Source organism: Catharus ustulatus, chromosome 1, assembly GCF_009819885.2.
Source record: "Catharus ustulatus isolate bCatUst1 chromosome 1, bCatUst1.pri.v2, whole genome shotgun sequence".
NCBI lineage: Eukaryota > Metazoa > Chordata > Aves > Passeriformes > Turdidae > Catharus > Catharus ustulatus.
In genome coordinates, this window is record NC_046221.1 from 67,453,882 (window position 1) to 67,472,824 (window position 18,943).

The following is an 18,943-nucleotide window of genomic DNA, read 5'->3' on the forward strand; positions in this document are numbered from 1 at the left end:
TATTGCTTTGATGATTCATTTATTCTCATGTTGTTAGTATCTCAGGAAATGAATATAAGCAATATTAATGTTTTACTGAAATCTAAGTCAGTTTGGAACTCGTCACTCACAGTTTTTGTGTGTTCCTCTGTTAGGCCTAACATGCCACTCAGTGGTTGAAGTTCTTGTCCTGCCTTCAGTTTTGGACAATGGTTTGGTTGACAGTAAAACTGTTTGAGAGCTTGGTTATTGCTCTTGCCTCCAGGTGTAATAACCTAATCAGTAATGTGTTCATATGCTGCAGTATTTTCATTTGACAAGTCGTATTCTTTTGTGTATGACTGTATTCTGCATGCATTTCAGTTTTCATTTGGAAAGATGATTCAGGACTAGATCCCCTGCTTAGCAACTGCAGAATGACATTGTGCCATCTGTCTCCAGAATGAGGTCACTAACTTTTTAGATAACTAATTTTAAATATTTACTTGTGAAGTAAAGTGAAAAAAAGTAGTCTTAGCTAGAACACTGCTTTTAGAGTCCTTGCTCAATCACATTATTTGAATACTGTCAGTGGTGGTGATCCTACTGTTTAGAGGGGCTGCCTCTTCCAATGCTTGACAGCCCTTTCCATTATTTTTTTCTCCTAACATCCAGTCTAAATCTCCTGACACCACCAAAGCCCTTTCCTTGTCCTACCACTTCTTTCCTGGGATGAGAGACCAACCCCTGCCACTGGCTACACCCTCCTTTCAGGCAAGTTGTGGAGAATAAGGTCACCCCTGAGCCTCCTTTTCTCCAGGATGAACACCCCCAGCTCCCTCAGCTGCTCCTCACAGGACTTGTGCTCCATTCTTTCAAAGACTTAAGTGGAGCATGGCAGTCAGCCTGATGAAAGCTAAAGCTATCAGAACCAAATTAAAAGTCCTTTCTAGGGTAGTTTTGCCTATTCACAACAAGAACTTTATTCTGTTTACTGTAGCAGTGACCTAAAAACTAGGCTTCAAAACGGGGGGAAGGGGAAGGAAGGGAAAAATGACAATGTTGGCTAAAACTGTACTACCAATTCAGATATAAGGGAAGATACCTGCAGAAAAATGCCACTCCATCCACAGCAGGTAAAGAAAACAGAAGTGCAAGAACACAGAGCCTGTCTGTGGAAATGTTGTATATGTTGTGCTGTTGGCTGTCTTTTTGTTTGTCTCTTACGCAAGCTGCATCCCAGATGTGGCTTATTTCTGCTTGAAGGACAAGTGCTTGGCTTGATTTAAGGCTAAGGGGGAGAAAGTGGAAATCTCTGGCATTTTTCACATGTAGACAGCTGGAATCAGGTAATTGTATATAATCCTTTCATGGCTATAGTGGCATGATCTGACTGCCTGAATAGCAGCGAGTGTGTGTGGCCTGAAAGTTGAGTTGCTGAGCACTTTCTGGTTCTAGAAACAGTGACTGGAGCCCTAAACCTGAAAAAAACCAGTTGGCCTTTGCCTTCCTCTCATGTCCCGCTTGTGCTTGAAAGACATCTCACCTTGTACCAGCTGCACCTGCTGCAGGACCAGGGAGCAGTGCTGGGATGCATGGCAGACATGCCTGCCAAGACCCCAGCAGTGCCTCTGAAGACATTTACACCATTGACAGTGATGCAGGTCTTTGCCCTTCTAGCTGAGGGAAGAATTCATGTCTGAGTCAGAGATAGACTGCTGTGACTTGGTACAAATTCAGCTGCAACGTCCCCAGCTGAACAAGCATTTCCTCTGATTTTACTAGAATAATGTCTGTTCTCCAAGAAGTTCCTGTAAGCGCTACAGAAGTGCCCCCCCCGCCCCCCACTCATTTCCAATCTTTTCAGTTAGAACAGTGGTGAATGTTTGCAACATTAGGTTGGGTTTCTTTAATAGCACTACAAAAAATTAACTGCAGTCAGCTGACATGTTGATAAGCTGCGCCAAGCTTCAGCCTACAGTAAAACTCCTTCCTTCTTCCTCCAAGGAAACCTCTAACTAATTTAAGATCCTCTACAATCAATGAGAAAAAGCAGAGGTTGAAGAAAGCACGAGACATTGCTCAGGTTGAGGGAACCACCTCTTACAGTAACAGCTGGGGATGCCTTCACAGAGTTAAAATTGCCAGGTAATATTTCGCAGTTTTTATTGATGGCATTTATCCCATGGTTTAACATGTTAATTATACTGTAATAAACATGGCTTTAATATTAAACTTTTCCTTATTATCCAAAGTCACCACAGTCCATTTCAGTAAATATAAAAATATATACTTAATACTTTGTACAATACTGGTTTTTGGTCCAAACAAAAATGGATCAGAAAAGCCAATAAACTTACTTTAAGAATTCCCAATTTTAAAGATTTTCTAAATGGATTTAGGCAACTTTGAATAATGGGATTTACATAAAATCTGAGACAATACTAAACAAAAATGGCTGTAACACACAAAATTAAAATTTCAATTTCACAGATTTGTTATGCCAAAAACGTACATAGAGAAACAAAATTGTATTTACACATTTCATAATAAAATAACAAGGCGAGACAGGTGATAAAGGGCTGTAAGAATGAAAATATAGAAATAGCATATAATTATTAAATGAAGAACTACAGATCTAACAAGTCCTTAGCATGGATCATCCTTTAATCAGTCTTCCCCTATCAGAAAATTTTAGTGCACAATACACCCAAACTCACTCACTTCACACATACACCAGCACAAACTCAGCATAGAAATCATTCGTTATCAACATTCTCTACTCTATACAGCATCTCTCGCTGATATAATTACAATTTCGAGGCGTCAGTAAACGCGGATGAGCGCACGTAGTGGTGCAGATGAAGAGGTATCGACAAGCCATTCACTGTGCAGGCTCTACTCAGGGCTACAGCCAGACCATGCCGAGTCAGTGAAAGAAGTAACTTGAGACTTTTGATTGAGAACAGCCTTGTTGCCAACTTTACTTGCTACCAAAAAACGTAGGGGGGAAGAGGGGAAGGGAAGGACAGGAAAGCTAAGTTTTATATTCCTTTAGGCAGATCTGACTTCCAACAAGCCAGCGTGAGGTACAATCCCAGTAACTGAACAATTCAGGGTAGAAGCTGAACAATTCAGGATAGTAGCTGAACAATTCAGGATAGTAGCTGCTTCCAATGTTTTTGATGCTTTACCCAGTCAGGCGTTTACTTTCTACGTCTAACAGCAGTCTTTATCTTCCGACCAGCAACTGAAGGTCCAGAGGCAGAGAAAACATTTTTCCCATTAGTCCTATTAAAAGAAATTAGTAGTTCAGAGTTTAGGACAGTGTAGCTGAAAATTCAGTAGCAGCACTGAGTAGATATTCCAGAACAACTGTTTCATAGTCTTGTCTCACTAGTTACCAGCTGGCAACAAGCAGCAAATGACGAACAGGAGGAAGAGAGTTCCAGAAACCAATTAAATCTCTCTTATTCAGAAGGTAAGCAGCAGCATAATGGCTGGATATGGGTTCTACCTTTCAAGAACAAGACAATCTCACATGTGTTGATGTGTGACATTCCTGACAGCTAGGCTCCTTTACAGATAGCGGTGCTTAGGTAGCCAGTTAGGCTAATACAAGGAAGGATGCCAAATTTAGTTTCAAACTCCAAGTTTCATCTGAACACCTCATGATTTAACAGCAGTAGAGGCTGAACACTGTCCACTGATATTACCCAAAGCTCAAGGGAAATTCTGATACAGTCTCTTACCCCACTGTAAATGCTGGAGGCTGGTTGAACGTAAATCCTGGAGTGCCAGAAGGTGGTGCAGGAGCTGCTGCTGCAGAAGGATTTGCACCAAAAGTGAATACTCCTGGGTTATTTGGAAAGCTGAAATTAGTAGAACTACTTCCAAACTGGAATACAGAACCTGAGAAGATGGGGTGGAAGCAAAAGTAAGGAAGTTGAAATCTCAGTTCATCCTTTCCAGCAAAATCCTCATGCTCTTTCCATTTTTCTTTTTACAGGTTGCTCATGATAACAAGGTTGGGGGGAGAGGGAGGGAAGGGGCACCAGAAGTGTCAGATTACAACAGGAACAGTATATTGAATGAATCCATTCACACAGATTGAGGAATTTTTGAAGTAATATTGGTGGCACACTGATAATTAGTTGTTTGCTAACTTCTGTGCCACCATTAATTTTATACCTGTGCATATTGAAGTTTATTAATCAAGTCTTAAATTGTAAATTTATATTCAGGTAAACTTTCCCATGTTCATGTAGTGGATCTGGGGACTTCCTTTCCTTTAATGTACTAACAGCACCTCATCTGAAAAAACCCCAAACATTCCAACCATCAGAGGAAACTAATATGTAATACAGAAAATCCAGAGAGACCTTTACCTTTAAACCGCTACTTGATTAATGAAAGATCAACTGAACAATGTGTTGTGCACTAATCTGCTTGTACTAATCTACTGGTTAGTACAAAAATGTCTGTTACTTTTAATGGAGGCTATTTTGTAAAATTTCTGAGAGGAAAAAAGGAGGCTCTTTCAGTATTTGATGTGATATCAAATAGACAATCCGGCACTGTTTTTGTTTTTTAATGATTACTAGTATGGAATAGGCCTTTCTTAAGTTATAAATTCCAATCTCTGCCCCTTTTTATACTTCATTAGTAAAAAGATCTTAATACAGTCTTAACCCATAAATGCTTAACCCCCCAAACAATTCTGACTGTATTTTATACAATTAAAGCCTGTTCATGTCCAATAACTAAGAATTTCTCAAATAAAAAAATAAAAGTTTTGCAGTGTGTCTGCTCTTTTGTTTTGTATAATCTTACCAGTGATTACTCCATTGTTTTCAACAGTTGCTTTTAATCATTAGGTTTTTAAAGAAAATAAAGCTCAAGATTTACTTGCAGAGTTGCAATCTCCATGTCTGCTAAATCCCTTGTGGAGAAGTGTTACTGTGAAGCTGGGTACCTGTGACACGTTGTGTCTCCACAGTCAGGACTGGGATATAAATGACAACCCTATACCCACTATTTTTATGGAGGGAAATTCCTACATTTAAATAGATGCGCAATGCCCAAGTCAGCTTTCTTCATATAATTTATGGTGCACTTCATTAAAAAGAAAATAAAATATATATAAACTTTGAGACCAAAAGGGAATAGGATGAGCAGCACTCACCAGCATTGGGGGTACCAGAGCCAAAAGTTGGCTGATGGGTTGCCTGCTGTCCGAACATAGAGGGCTGAGTGCTGCTTGTCACTGAGCCAAAGGCAGAAGGAGCAGGGTGAGAGCCAGCAGAAAACAATGTTGTCGACAGTGATCCAAAACTTGGAGCGCTCTGCTGGCCGGAGCCTGGGCTTGGGCCAAATGCTGGTGGCTGACTGGCGCCAAAGGCTGGGCCAGCAGCCGGCGCTGGAGGCCCAGAGCCAAATAGAAATGAAGACGATGACCCTAGGGGGACAGAGAGGGATGTCAGTATGGGCCCCTTCCCTCCTACCCTCAACGATGAATCCAGAAACAAAATGTTCTCAAGCCTCAGGTCTGGTAGTTGAATACTCAATTTCAAACTACTTGTGTTATATAAAACAGATACTACCTCAGCTACAACAGGAATTACATATTTTCTTTTAAGCAACATGAAAAGCACTGTGTTTATGAGAGTCAGACAAAATTAAATCTCAAATGCACTGGTTGCCTCTTCATGTTGTACAGATAGATTCCTACAGACAGTATGTTTTAATCTGTGTTTACTAAAAGCTGTTTCTACCACACTCATGGAATATTCACTCAAAGTGGATTGTTCAGACATGCAAAACACAGCTCCTGATTTATTAGGACTAGGAGAACATGTATCTTTTCTTTTCAACAACTGCACCTCTCTCCTTCCCTGTTCAAGTGTTTACCATTATCCAGAGGCCAAACCAACCATGCAGTAATCTCAAAAACTTGGTTTAGCAGAGTAATTCTCTACCTATCATCATCAACAAACCAGCCCAAATTTTGAGCTGCATGGCCAGCAGAAATAATGAAATGCAGCTGAACAGTGACTCTGAACATACACGGCAGATCTGCTATGCAAAAGGGACATTTTAAACAGCATTATTAATGCTCATACAACAGGAAATACCCTCTAATTCACCATAACTTGGAATGACTGACTTTCTTTCCAAGATGAGATACATGGTAGAACTTAGGTTTCTGAATTTGTGAAGATGTTTGAAATATGGTGTCACTCACTAACAAAACTACTGCAAGTTACTGATTTGTAAGCAGTTTAAATTGATCCGTTGGTTGTTGTACTTTAGGACTGTTTTCTCTGTTTCTGATACATAAAAAAGTGTGCAAATTAAACTTTTGTGACTATAAAGTCAAGCCATCAGGATCAAACTAGATTAAGTCTTTCCCTTACAGATTCAATCTTACATCCTGCATGGCTCATAGGAATACAGGTTATTTGGTGGATTTAGTCTTGAGTCATGCATTTATTCAAGCAATTCGGCAATGGAGTAACAAACACAAAACATGAAGAAACTCTGTATTTCTTATTGCTGTCTTCTCTAAATTCCTAGAAAATTAACATGCACTGACCATGCTCCTCAGCAGAAACCAACTCTTAAAGCAGCATTAATTGTATGTTGAGGTATTCTATTTACATATACTTGTGAGGGAAGGACTTGGCAAAGCTTGACACTATTTCTTGGAATTCAGGGTTTTAGGTATAGGAGCAAAAAAGCAGGAAAGTTGCAATTCATTGACTTCTAATTGTAAACACTGGACTAACAGTGATTGAAGAAAGAAATTATCATTTTCATGGTGAAAAGCTCCTATACAAACTGAAACCAGTAAAGATTTGTCCTCTGCACAAAACAACTCTACTTCCAGTTCATTCCTAAACTGTATCTCCCACAGTGAAGAAAAATTAGCCCAAATTAACACAGCTGAATATAAATCCTCAGTATTTTTCTCTATTTCCATGCATTTAGCTTGCACATTTTCCAAAGCAAAATATTCATGAAACAGTATCTCCTTAGTCCACTACATAATGACAAAAATGAAAAAATGAGAAGAGCAGCTATTTAAAACAAACCTGTTGAACTTGATGTAGTTGTGGCTCCAAAAGTAAATCCTGAATTTGCTGCATTGGTACTGCTCTCTCCTGATCGAAAGAGAAACGGAGTAAGAGTTGAGCCAGTGCTGGAAGATGTGGTTGCTGGTTTGTTTTCTTGAGAGAAGCCAAATGACTGAGATGTTGTAGATTCTGCAGGATTGCCAAAAACAGAGCTGGTCACAGTGTTGCTGGGTTGTCCAAACACAAAGGGAGTGGGAACTGGCTGAGGGTTTGAGGAAGAGAGCGTGCTGCCAAACACGCTGCTGCTGTTGGCTGAAGTGGTGGGTGCCACTGTGCTGGAGGAACTGGAGCTCAAGAAGCTGAAGGATGCTCCTTGATCTGAAAGGAAATAACACAGTTACTATTTACAAAGTCTCACAAATGGAGTTTAACAACCAATAACTTTTCACACAGCAACCATCACTGAAAAACTAATCCTCCACTGAAACTTTCAACAAATTAAAGGCATACAAAACTGTGCAATATCTGTGAAGTGATTTTTGTACCTTTGTAGCAGTAGAGAGACTGCAGCAGAGTTGCAAGTAGATGGAAATAAGATATTTCCTCTCTCTTTTCCTTTCACTATAAAAAACACTAGTATGAGGCCCCGATACTGCACCATATTAGAGACTTTATCACCACCTGAACTGCTACTACTGAGACAGCACAATTTCTGTGCTTACACAACAGTGATACATGTTCCTTAAGGTATGGCAAATTTTTTGTCTAAACATAGTGTTAAAACTCACTATAGAATTTGTCTACAAAGAAATTGCCACATACTGTCGACACATCAACAACTAGAACTAAAGACAGGCTGCAGGTAGTATATAAATCCCATAGATGTTGTCCAGTACAGCCTCAGAGGTACTAGTTGATAGACATGAGCAGAGAAGTGAAGGTTAAAGACGTTCTGTTTACCTGAAGTACTGGTTGGTGCCCCAAATGCAAAAGGTGCCTTTGCCTGCTCACTTTCCTTTTCCAATGGTTTACCAAAACTAAAATTGAATACAGGTTTTGCTGTGCTCTCCTCTTTGGTATGCTCAGCTGTCGCAGATGAAAAGATAGGCTGTGCCTTTAACTCTTCATTGTCAGCTTTCTTTCCAAATGCTAAAGGACCGGCGGAAGTGACAGAGTCCTGCTTCTCTTCTGCTCTTCCCAAAACGAACTGTGAAGCAGGTGCAGACTCCACACTGCCAAAAGAGAAGCCTCCCTTCGCTGAAACGGTTTCATCCTTTTTCTCGTCTGACTTCTTAAATGGCAAAGCAGGTGATGCTGCATCCTTTTCTGCCACAGTTCCAAAAGTGAAGCCACCAACTCCAGTTTTATTCTCATTAGTAGCTATGGAAGAAGTAGAACTTGTAGCAAAACTAAAACCTCCTAAAACTGGTTCCTCTTTCTTTTCCTGCTGTCCCAGACTCGTCGTTCCAAACTGAAATGTTGAAGGAGTCTGACTGCTTGTAGATGGAAGTCCAAAGGTAAAACTGTTACTTTTACTTTCTTTTTTGCTGTCTTCTGATTTAGAGTCTGAAGAAGAAACTCCAAATTTGAAGTTCCCTGAACCAGTGGGAAACTTAAATCCTCCAGTCACAGTGTTGGACGATGCAGATTCAGATGCAATGCCGAACTTAAAGCTACTTTGTTCTCCAAATTTAAAATTTCCTGTGCTACCTAATGTTTGAGAAGGTTCAGAGGATGCTGATGGGACACCGAATGTGAACGATGGCATTGAAGCATTTGTAGACACAGTAGTAGTACCAAAAGCTGCAGAAATAAGCAACAATGTCAAGTCTGCAATATATGATGTAATACATGCAGGCTTTAGCTACATTGCTGGGATTCTCGTGCTTTCCCAACATCAAAGCTGTTCAACAGAACACCGCCACACACATACAGACAAGTAAGGAAACTCCACACTTCCTCTATACATGTATCTTTTTGTAATGGTGATACTCTGTGCAGCACCTGGCTGAACTCTGAAAAACCATGGTTTTAGTCTAAACTCCAAATGGACAACACATAAGGGCTTGAAACAGACAACTATGTCAGTGACACAAGCTTTCCTGTAAAATACTCAATCCTTTTCTGGAGAATGGGTGTGGAAACATATGCACACAATCTTATCTAAGCAATATTCCTAAACAAGAATGGGACAGTTTTGCCATACACTGTACTAATAAAAAAAGAGAAAGGAAGAGGGAAAAGGAGGAGGGAAAAGGAGCAGGGAAAAGGAGCAGGGAAAAGGAGCAGGGAAAAGGGAGAAAAAGGTTGCAGAATGCATATCCTTGTTCTCAGTAAGTATTACCTTTGAGCTCTGCTTTGGTGCCTGGCTTCGCAGTTTCACAGGCTATGCATTGTGTGGCTTCTGCTTTGTTTTGGACCAAGCAGACCTCACATTGCCAACTTCCTTCAGGATTCTTGAATTTGTCTAAATCCAGCAAACCTCCAGAAGAAGCAGAAAATGCAGAAACACTGCTACTGGTCACAGGCACTGAACTCCCTGAGAAAGAAGCAAGATAGTTAATCATCCTGCTTAATTCATACACAAATCTTTTAAGAAATGCTCACTAAATTGCAAAGCACACAAGTGTAACAGTAAAAAAAACCATCAAGCTATAAAATTATTTGAGTCAAATACAATCTGAGAACGTAAACCATAGATTCTAAACCTGGATCCATGTAAACCTGGATTCTTCTTTATAATCTATATATTAATTCAAGCACAAATTGTACCAGTGACATTTAAACAGCAACTGCAGTTCATAAAACACAGCAACACAGCCCATTTCAGATGTAAATTACAGGTACTGTATAGAACTAAAATTACTAAAAGACTATTTTGTGACACCGTTACCAGCGGACAAAGTTAGCATTGCTCAAGTTAATGATCACTGTCAAGTGATGCAAGGCTGAGAATTTACTAGAATGATTCATCAGCAAGTCACAAGGACAGGACACATTCAAAACTATACAGTGACAAAAGAAAAAATGTAACTGAAAGCTTCCAAATCCACAACTGTGTACACCACCCATGCTACACTGCCTTCAACAGCAGCAGAAATCTACTGCTGCTGAGGTGCGAAATCCAGCACTTGCCCTCTGATTTTCCTCTCCTGTAAAGGAAGAGATGGCACTTGATGCTGCACCCAAGAGCAAACTTCAGCTCCACAAGTGTCAGGAGTGAAGCAGACATCCCAAAGGCACAAAAGCATCACATAAATTCACCTACAGTGAACCAGTTGATTGGGGCATTCAAGAGAGACACAAGATAATTTCTCAAATTCAAAGCAGTAACATTTCCTAGATGGGAATGGGTCTTCTTTTCCACAGCACATCCAGCAAATTTATGCCCTCCCATTTAACTTGTTTCACTCATCCCCTTGACAAACATAATGTAACTTTGCAATTCTCTGCACCGTGGTGGTCATGGCAAACCCTTAACTTCCTAGCCATGGTCAGAGCCTTGGACAAAAGTGCCAGCTGACCACTCTGAGGCTGAAAGTCCATGAGAATAAGCTTCCTTTAAATTGCATTATCTTATCTGAAGAAATTCCACTGTTAGTACACAGTGATTTATTAAAGCACAATCTGCTCAATCTTACATTTTTTCCCCCAGGATGCATTTGCAAGCATCTTTTTGACATTTAATTACGTTAAAAGCCAATAAAAGTTAATACTAAAATAATTATTTGCGCTTTAAAAAATAAACTCTCGAAATCAGTTACAATGACATATAATGGAAAACAACCCATAAATGAACTTAAGAAGCCCCCCACCTCTCCAAGATCTGTAATAACACTGACCTTTCCAAACAAGGTTATCCATGTTCTGAAAAACTACCATAGCCGTTAGCCGAACATAGGGTTCTGCTTTAACACAAGACCACTAGCTAAAGACTACACTTGACAGCAGACACACAGCTGATGCCAAAACTGGTGGGAAGCATCAGCCCTTTACTGCTCCCCAGTACAACTTCTCATACCTTTTTATCTCACATGCATAACAACTGCATGCCCTTTTACTCTGTGATTGTTCAATACACATCAGCATTCCAAGCTTCTCCTTCAGTGCTGTTCCCCTGTCTCATACAGCTGCACCCCACTACAGATGAAGCTCGGCTGAAGCCCCATTCCTATTCTCCCACATACACTGACTTGGAATCTGGCTTCATACCTCTGCTCGGTTCCACACAAATGCTGATTGGAGACATTTTAAGCCATGTTGCGAAATAACGGCTTCTACTTATGTTTTGAAAGAGGAAAACAAAATCCCAACAAATCCAATAGCTTTTAGCTGCTTGCAAGGAGCTCACATTTTTCCCCAATGAAAATGAGTCAATTGGTTTTAAGTTAATTAAGGCATCCATTCTAGTCATCTTTCCTCACTAGCTGTAAAGCAGAGTGTATTTGCTTCAGTTCAGCTCTGCACTAATACATTTCACAATCAGTTCAACTCATGTGACAGGCTGGAATCTGGGCTGAGACCTCCAAAGTGCCTGCAACCATTCCTGCAGAGAGCCACTAATCCATCCTGTCTGGCATACAGCCATGCTGTTTGAAATATTTTGTATATGCAACACATTTATTCTCTAAAACATGTACATAGACTAAGATTGAAACAACAGAGAAGAACAGAACAAACCTGGTTTCTCAGACTGACAAGCTACACATTTGCTGTCTTCTGCCTTATTTTGTAGAAGGCACTCTGAACAGTTCCAAGAGCCTTTTGGCTGTTTAAATTTGTCTCCAAACCCCAGAGTGGTTGTTGTGCCAGTGCTGCTGGAGGTGGATGTCACTGTCACCGAGTTGTCTGTGATCACTGGCATTGTCAGAGCAGGCATCACTCCTGTTCCAGGCTTTGGTGTCTCACATGCTACACATTTTGTAGCTTCAGGTTTATTCTGGACCAGACAGGTATCACAATCCCACATATTGGGTGCCGGTTTAAATTTGTCTTCAAAGCCCAGTGTCCCTGATGTAGGGACTGTTGTCTTGGTGGAGACACAGGGACTCACACTGACGGTCTGCTTCGTACTCTCAACAGTGGACACTTTAGCAGCTTCACATGTTACACACTTGCCATCTGTGGTTTTGTTCTGCAGACATGGGTCCTGTGTGTCAGACTGCCAAAATGAGGATGCTTGTTTAGAGGTGTCTTTACCTGCAGAAAAACTACTTATTGCAGGCCTTGTATAGACTACTGTGCTTGTAACAGGTTGTGCAGATGAACAGGAGGGTGATTTCCCAGACATAAAGCCTAGTTAAAAAAAAAGAAAAAAGAGAGGTCTTACTGATGAAGCTGTCTGTACCCTGGCTGCTTAGAAGTTACTAATAATACTAGACAGTACACATTTAAACCAAGTGTCAGTGGTTACAATTATACATTGAAAGTAACTGGAAGAGGAAGTCCATGGAAATCTTATCTAAAGGGATGAAATTTCATATGCTGAGCTGGGACACAACAGAACACTTATTTAAATCTTGATTTAACTCTTCACTTCCAAGAAATTTTAAATACAAATCTCATTTGTATCTGCCACTACACTGGAAGATACAAGTATAAACAAACAGTACTGAAAGCTGACGATCTGTCACAGACTGGAAATAATCCAATTTCATTTTAAGACACCATGCCCAATTGAATCAAATTTCTAAAGCTATTTCTGCCAAGGTAGATGACTCACATTTACTTAGTAGCTGTACAGCAGTCGGTACTTAGAGCAGCAATCCACACAGAATTCCCCCACAAATACAGAGTAACAATTAAGCAATAAAAATTAAGACAAATACACAATTTTTTTCTATAAAGTTTACTCAAAATGCACTGGGCAGAGTCAACTCTTTATATAAAGGTGCAAACTTTTTCAGAAAACAAGAACCACCAATATGGAAACACTAACGAAAACGCTACACTAACACATGTTAAATATCAGCACCTTTAACTGTAAAGCTAAATTAGTTTCTCTTTTTATTGATATGTTATTGTTGCTTTGGGAGGTTTTTTTAAATATTAGAAGTGGAATCTTACAGTGTGGATTCAGAACCTGATTATTTTAAACTGATAAAGAAAACTAATGCCACTTCACCCACAGTTCTTTCCTTAAACAAAACATACAGTGTATTTTTTCTCACTTAACTCTTTCCAATATAAATACGCACTGCCTTTTAAGTTGTACATATATTTCATAATAAAAAGTTCTGCTGTATCTCAAGGCTTATGGGAAAGATCAAGTTCAATTAAGTCCTTTTCTCTAAAACAAAAAACATCATCTATGTACACACTCTTTACTCAACAGTTGAAAACAATTGCAATGACTTGAAACATATTTTTTTAAAGTGAGACAGCCCACGGCTACTTAAAATTTACATCTGAACCCAGAGTAACTGCCAACATTTAAGGCCAAAAGATATGCAAATGGTTTTTGAAAAACCTTTAGGAATGAAGTTATCTTTACCATTCTTAATTTCTGGAGATGTCCAAGGCGGGAGAGGAATGTTTGTAAAGCATTTTACAAACATTTCCTTTCCAATTACATACATTTTATTTATTTAAACAAAACTGATTCTTTGATTAATTCTTTTTCTACTCAAGTTTGAATTACAATTTAACATGTAAAGGAGAAGCAATGCATCTGGTCTGAAGCTGCAGTTTTCCCATCAGCAATGAAAGCCCCTTATAACAGAAGGGGGCATCAAGCACAACAGATGTAGCATTTAAGTCTGTATTTACTGCTGACACTGCCTTAACTGTGACAAATTGTCTGGGGGGTTTTTTAGTTGTTGTTGAGCTGGGCTTTTTAAAAATCAATGCAGCTATATGCAAGTGTACTCTCTGCAAAAAAAATATTTTTAAAAGAGTTCATTATCTCACCAGGGCTTTTTAGAATGTCTAACACACTTCCTTGCTTTAAGAACTTAGCAGGTTTGCAGATCCCATCATATTCTTCCTCCTCTTCCTTCTTATTGCTGGTGCTGTTTACAGTGGCACTACCTTTAAAAATAAAACAAAACCCAACTTATAAAAGAAATCCAGTTAGAACATATTCACGTTCATTATTCTTAAATAAGAATCTTTAAAATTTGACCTTATTTACAACAGTTTATAGTTACAATCTGATTAAAAGCAGACCTGCCACTGAAAACACACTTTGCCTGGAATTTGGAACAAGCTTCGAAACAACATATTAACTATTTAACATATATATTAAAAAAATAGAATTATCACTCTATGAATATGAAATGCTAAAATTTTTGTTACCTGGACTAAGGATGGATGTCACTGGTGTATCAGTGGATCCAGAAAGCTCTGATGACTTTACGACAGGAACACTAAATGTAAACTTAATCTGCTGTGAAAAAGAGAAGGGTTTTTTAGATTCTAAGAAATTTTAATCAAGTTTCCCATACAAATAATAATCTGAAATCCAATCTTCAAACTTTTGGTGGGTGCTGGCTGAAAAACTGCAAGTCAGAAATCTATGTATTTTTTACCCCCCTTACCAGGACCAATTCTGCTTTACTGTTCCACAGTATTCTACTAAAGCCTTGAGAAAACGTTGAGATTTATTTTACTTACAGACAATGGAGGTAGCACTTTCACCTCAGTAGATTTCACAATTGGAGATGAAAATACAAATGTAGGACTGCCAACATTACTTGCTGGTTGTACCTGTATTTTCAAAAGAATTAAGGTTTGTATCTTAAAGAAAAGCATCCAGGTGAAACAACAGCAGCTACCTGAATTCACTTATAGACAATTCTGCAATGAAGTTGGGAAATCTGATGTTTGATATTTCTGATCCACAGCTAAGAGTTGTAAGAAAAAGCTTGCGAGTGTGTAAGATGGACAGAAGTCATACCAAAGTATGTCTTCCTTACCACCCCCCAGTCTGAAACCTAACCTGTTTAATTCAGCAGGTTATAAACTCAGCTTGGTGAGTTTCATGAGTACCACAGAAAGTTAACATTCAGCAAGGAGGATGTATACTCACCCTGAAAAAGTATTCACAGTATACAGCAAAGATTTACCTTGTTCATCACTGGTTTTGAAACAATGCTGGGTGATGAGGAGACAGCACTACTGGCGGGGAAACTGAAGTTGAACGTCGGCAGCGATGCAGTATTGATGGGTAGGGGTACTTCAGGTAGTTCTTCTTGCTCCATCTCCTAGGCGCAAATTTTAATTTTTGTTAGCTTAATTTTTTTCTTTAAAGAAGCTGCAAAATCTAATTTTTCACTATCTTTATAAGTTTTAGATTTTAATCTTTCTCTTTCTTTAAATAGTTGTAAATTTTAGTTTTTCTTTTTTGCAAGACCTACTACCTTCCCACCTTTAGTTTCTTAACAAAGTTAAATGCAACAGAGAGATTTATAACAAAGCAGGTTTTCAAAGGAATCCTAACCTCTCCAAGTCTGCCACATCATTTTTATTTATGGCAGGTCTGTTTCCATACAATACTACATCCATCACCTGTCCAGCAAGAATACTGAAAGTAAGCTCAAAATTGTTAACTAAGCAGAAGAGAGAAGGGCGCAGATAAGTTTTATTTTTTGTTTTGTCGTTTAGTTAATAAAGATCTAAGAAAGACATAACCATTCCAGAATTCTATGACTCCCTTATCTCTTTAATTAAGAGCACAACTTCATGGCAAGTAAGAAAGTGTTCCTCTTGCAAAATTAGGTAGGACAACTGACAAAGTCTCTGAAGTCACTTGAACTTGGAAAAAAATATTTTACGAAGAATGTGTGCTCCCTTGAGTACCAAAATGCCCAAACAAACCACAGAAAGTCAAAATGAAACCCTGATGAGCAACACAGAGGATCATACTCTGGTAAATCTATTCAGTATCATGTATCAGGATGCAAATTTAAAATTCAGAAATCAGAATTCTGATTCTTACCCTTGTCTTTTAAACCCTTTGATTACCAAGATTAAATTGGTTAGGGTTTAAATGGGAATAGCCAATCTATTCACAATTTGGACAGTAGTACTGATGTCTACTCAGAAGTGACTAAGCAGAGATGTACATCGCTATTACAGACATTTAATGTACACCACAGATTACATATTTCAGAGATCTGATGTGAAGAGTCGGTCACACCTTGATATTGAGACCATTTTTGTTACAGAAACATTCTCCAGTATTTACTACTTCTTTATTTTGTATCAGCCAGAGGACCGAGGTAACCTCTTTAGATTTAAGATCGAGTAGTAGGCAGCTTATGTAACACTCACGGAGGAAGATAATCCTTAGGGTCATAATGACTATCACTGTATTAAATTGAGTTTTCTCATTAAAACAAGAGAAGAAACTGTTCACAATGAGTTTGAATAAGTGCCAAAAATTGTGAACGATCATTAGCAAACATGCCAAACACTGTCTTCTGCTTCAGGCTCTTGGCCTGTACCTTTCTACACTATTTACATATAAAATAAGGGGTTTTTTAATACTTGGCACGTCATTCCTTTTTAAAAATTCTACAAACCTCTACCAAAGTTATTAATTCAACAACTAATAAGAAACTTTATAGTATGAAGAATATCCAAGATAATACAATGGAAGATTTTAAAAATATAAAACCAAAGTCACGGCACTTACACAGATAACTAAACCAGAGCCTGCTCTGAAACCCACAGCATAAAACTGAAATGGCATTATTGCAAATTACTGAGAAGCAATGAAGATACTTATTTCAGTAACCACAGTGAGATAAATTAACCTGAGACACCCTTACCAGTTGTTGTTGTTGTTGCTTCTGTCCAGGTCTTGATGCACTGTATCGTTCCCTTTCCCTTCTCATCTTGCCACAGGAACTATCCATCCTTCCTCCTGAAGACAGACCATTGGATGCAGGAGTATCGAGTTTGGGGTAGTTCAATTTGCTGGCACAGAATAAAAATACATAGGAAGGGGATTAAAAAGAAAGCAAAAAAAAAAAAAAAAAGAGAAAACCCCCAAATTTATCAAATAATTGCTTCAAGCTATTAAAGCCACTATTAATCCTAGAATAGTTGCCTGTTAATTAGAGACAGAAAAAAACATCCCACAAGTTCCTAAATGATGGTAAATAGCTGGTGCTCTAAAGAGCAAAAGCTGAGTAAGAGCAGCAGTGAGAATAACATACATAAAAAACAGTCACAACATCCATAAAGGAATGATGACTAAGCCAGAAGACTTCAAATAGAAGAACTGATTTAGATTGTTATTTTCTAATGTTTGCTTTAAATAGTCCAGACAGTGGAAATTTTGACTGCCAGTTCTCTGATTCTGTGATGAGCATGTATCTCTGAAGGGATATAAAAGAATAACTAAAAATATATGGGCAGGGGGCGGGCAGGTGTGTGCGTGTGTTCACACAGGAAATGCTGCCAACAGCTCTTATGGAAATGAGAGGCTTAAACTTGTGTGGCAAGAAAATATGACAGAAGCAAGCTTCATAAGCAGCTCTGGCTTTCCTGAGGCCATCAGTAGAAGCAGCAGAGGTGTTTGGGTGTGCCAACATTCCAGAAGTCTTTTCAGACATGAATACAGATCCCTTTTGTAAGGCATACAAAGGCATTTCTCTGTTCATTACAAAAGCCTAGATCCAAACCAGAAAGACTCCCTAATCCAAGTGGGAAGGGGAAGGAAAAAGAAAAATCAAAAGAAAAACCTCAAAACAAGTAAACACATATCCTGCCACACACACAGATAACCCCCCCAACAACAACAAACCAAACCCATGCCTCATCCCAACACAGAAGTGAACTAAGGAGTAACAATAATAAAAAGCAGTATCGCATTACGATGAAGTATCCCTCAAAAAAAATTACAATATCAAGCTTATCCTGCAGCCAATCAGTCAGTCATTACAAAAGTACATTGGATAACACTGGAAGATACCAGGTCAAGTTTTTAGAGGACTGAGGAAAATTGGTCTAAACCTCTCAAATAGTTGCAAACATCTGCTCAGCACTGTAACCACTGAGAAGAAGCCAGATCCTTAAAGCCATATGTTCAAATTTTTCCCTAATCCAAAGTGACAATCAATTTGAATCAGGAAATAAAAACTCATGTCAAAATAAATCTTTATTCAGACAATTATAGCATGTCTATGATAGCCCATATTCCTCTTTTCTGTTAACACCTGTCAGCTTCTAAGGGGCAAAGACAGTTCTGTCTTCAAGCAAGTCCATATACAATACTGATGGTGGTTTAAAAACTAAACAGCCTTTGTTAAGTGGAGCAGAGATGTACCAAAGTACTGCAGTTTAGCTGCCTGAAGAGACTCCGGCCCTTCCTAGTTTTGTATTCCTACTCCATAATATGACAATCAACATAGACTGGCTTTATAAAAGAGTTAAAATAAAAGGAACATCTAATCTTAAGTCAAAAGTAGAAACACAGCAAGTAAAACTTGTGAAACAAATGAAAAGCAGTTTCCTGGATCTCCCCTTCTACATGGAGAAAGGAGTTGCACCAAAGAAAACTTAGAACAGTTTGAAAACCCACAATTAAAACCTAACATCTGCTTGCACCTCTGCCAAAACCAAAGATGGTTCCTGTAAAGTCAAACTATTAGACTGTAAAACAAAGGGTTGGCTTTGGGTTTTTTTGCAAGCCAAAGAATGCCAAAGGCAATGTAAGAATTGCTTGCAAGATGAACACAGAGTCAACACATTAGCAGATTCCCTAATGCTCTTCTTTAAAAGGTTTGAATCCTCAAAAAAAAGGGTATCTTCTGAGCACACAGTGCCTTAATTCAAGCAATATCCAAAAGATTAGCTACCCAGAAGGGAGAGTCACCAATATTATCTCTAGTCATTCTATGCCGAGCAAGCAGCATAATGCAAGACAATCTCCTCAAGAAGAAATACGATTATCAACTCTC

The 18,943-nt window shown here is 38.8% G+C and overlaps 1 protein-coding gene across 2 annotated transcripts in view; it reads right to left on the bottom strand.

The window, feature by feature from the left end:
- Nucleotides 1–2,107: 2,107 nt before the first annotated feature.
- The window catches only part of NUP153 (nucleoporin 153), a 43,935-nt gene continuing 27,099 nt past the window's right edge, over nt 2,108–18,943 (bottom strand). The window contains exons 11-22 of one of the 2 annotated variants that reach the window (XM_033051150.2): nt 16,808–16,955; nt 15,101–15,238; nt 14,649–14,741; nt 14,331–14,418; nt 13,944–14,063; nt 11,715–12,329; nt 9,379–9,573; nt 7,995–8,837; nt 7,053–7,412; nt 5,144–5,416; nt 3,711–3,870; nt 2,108–3,249 (exon numbers count right to left, since the gene is read on the bottom strand). In XM_033051150.2, the coding sequence (XP_032907041.1) occupies nt 3,165–3,249; nt 3,711–3,870; nt 5,144–5,416; nt 7,053–7,412; nt 7,995–8,837; nt 9,379–9,573; nt 11,715–12,329; nt 13,944–14,063; nt 14,331–14,418; nt 14,649–14,741; nt 15,101–15,238; nt 16,808–16,955 (3,118 nt within the window). In that variant the 3' untranslated portion in view covers nt 2,108–3,164. Of the gene's footprint in view, nt 3,250–3,710; nt 3,871–5,143; nt 5,417–7,052; nt 7,413–7,994; nt 8,838–9,378; nt 9,574–11,714; nt 12,330–13,943; nt 14,064–14,330; nt 14,422–14,648; nt 14,742–15,100; nt 15,239–16,807; nt 16,956–18,943 lie in introns of both variants that reach the window. The other variant, XM_033051140.2, reaches the window with a different exon arrangement.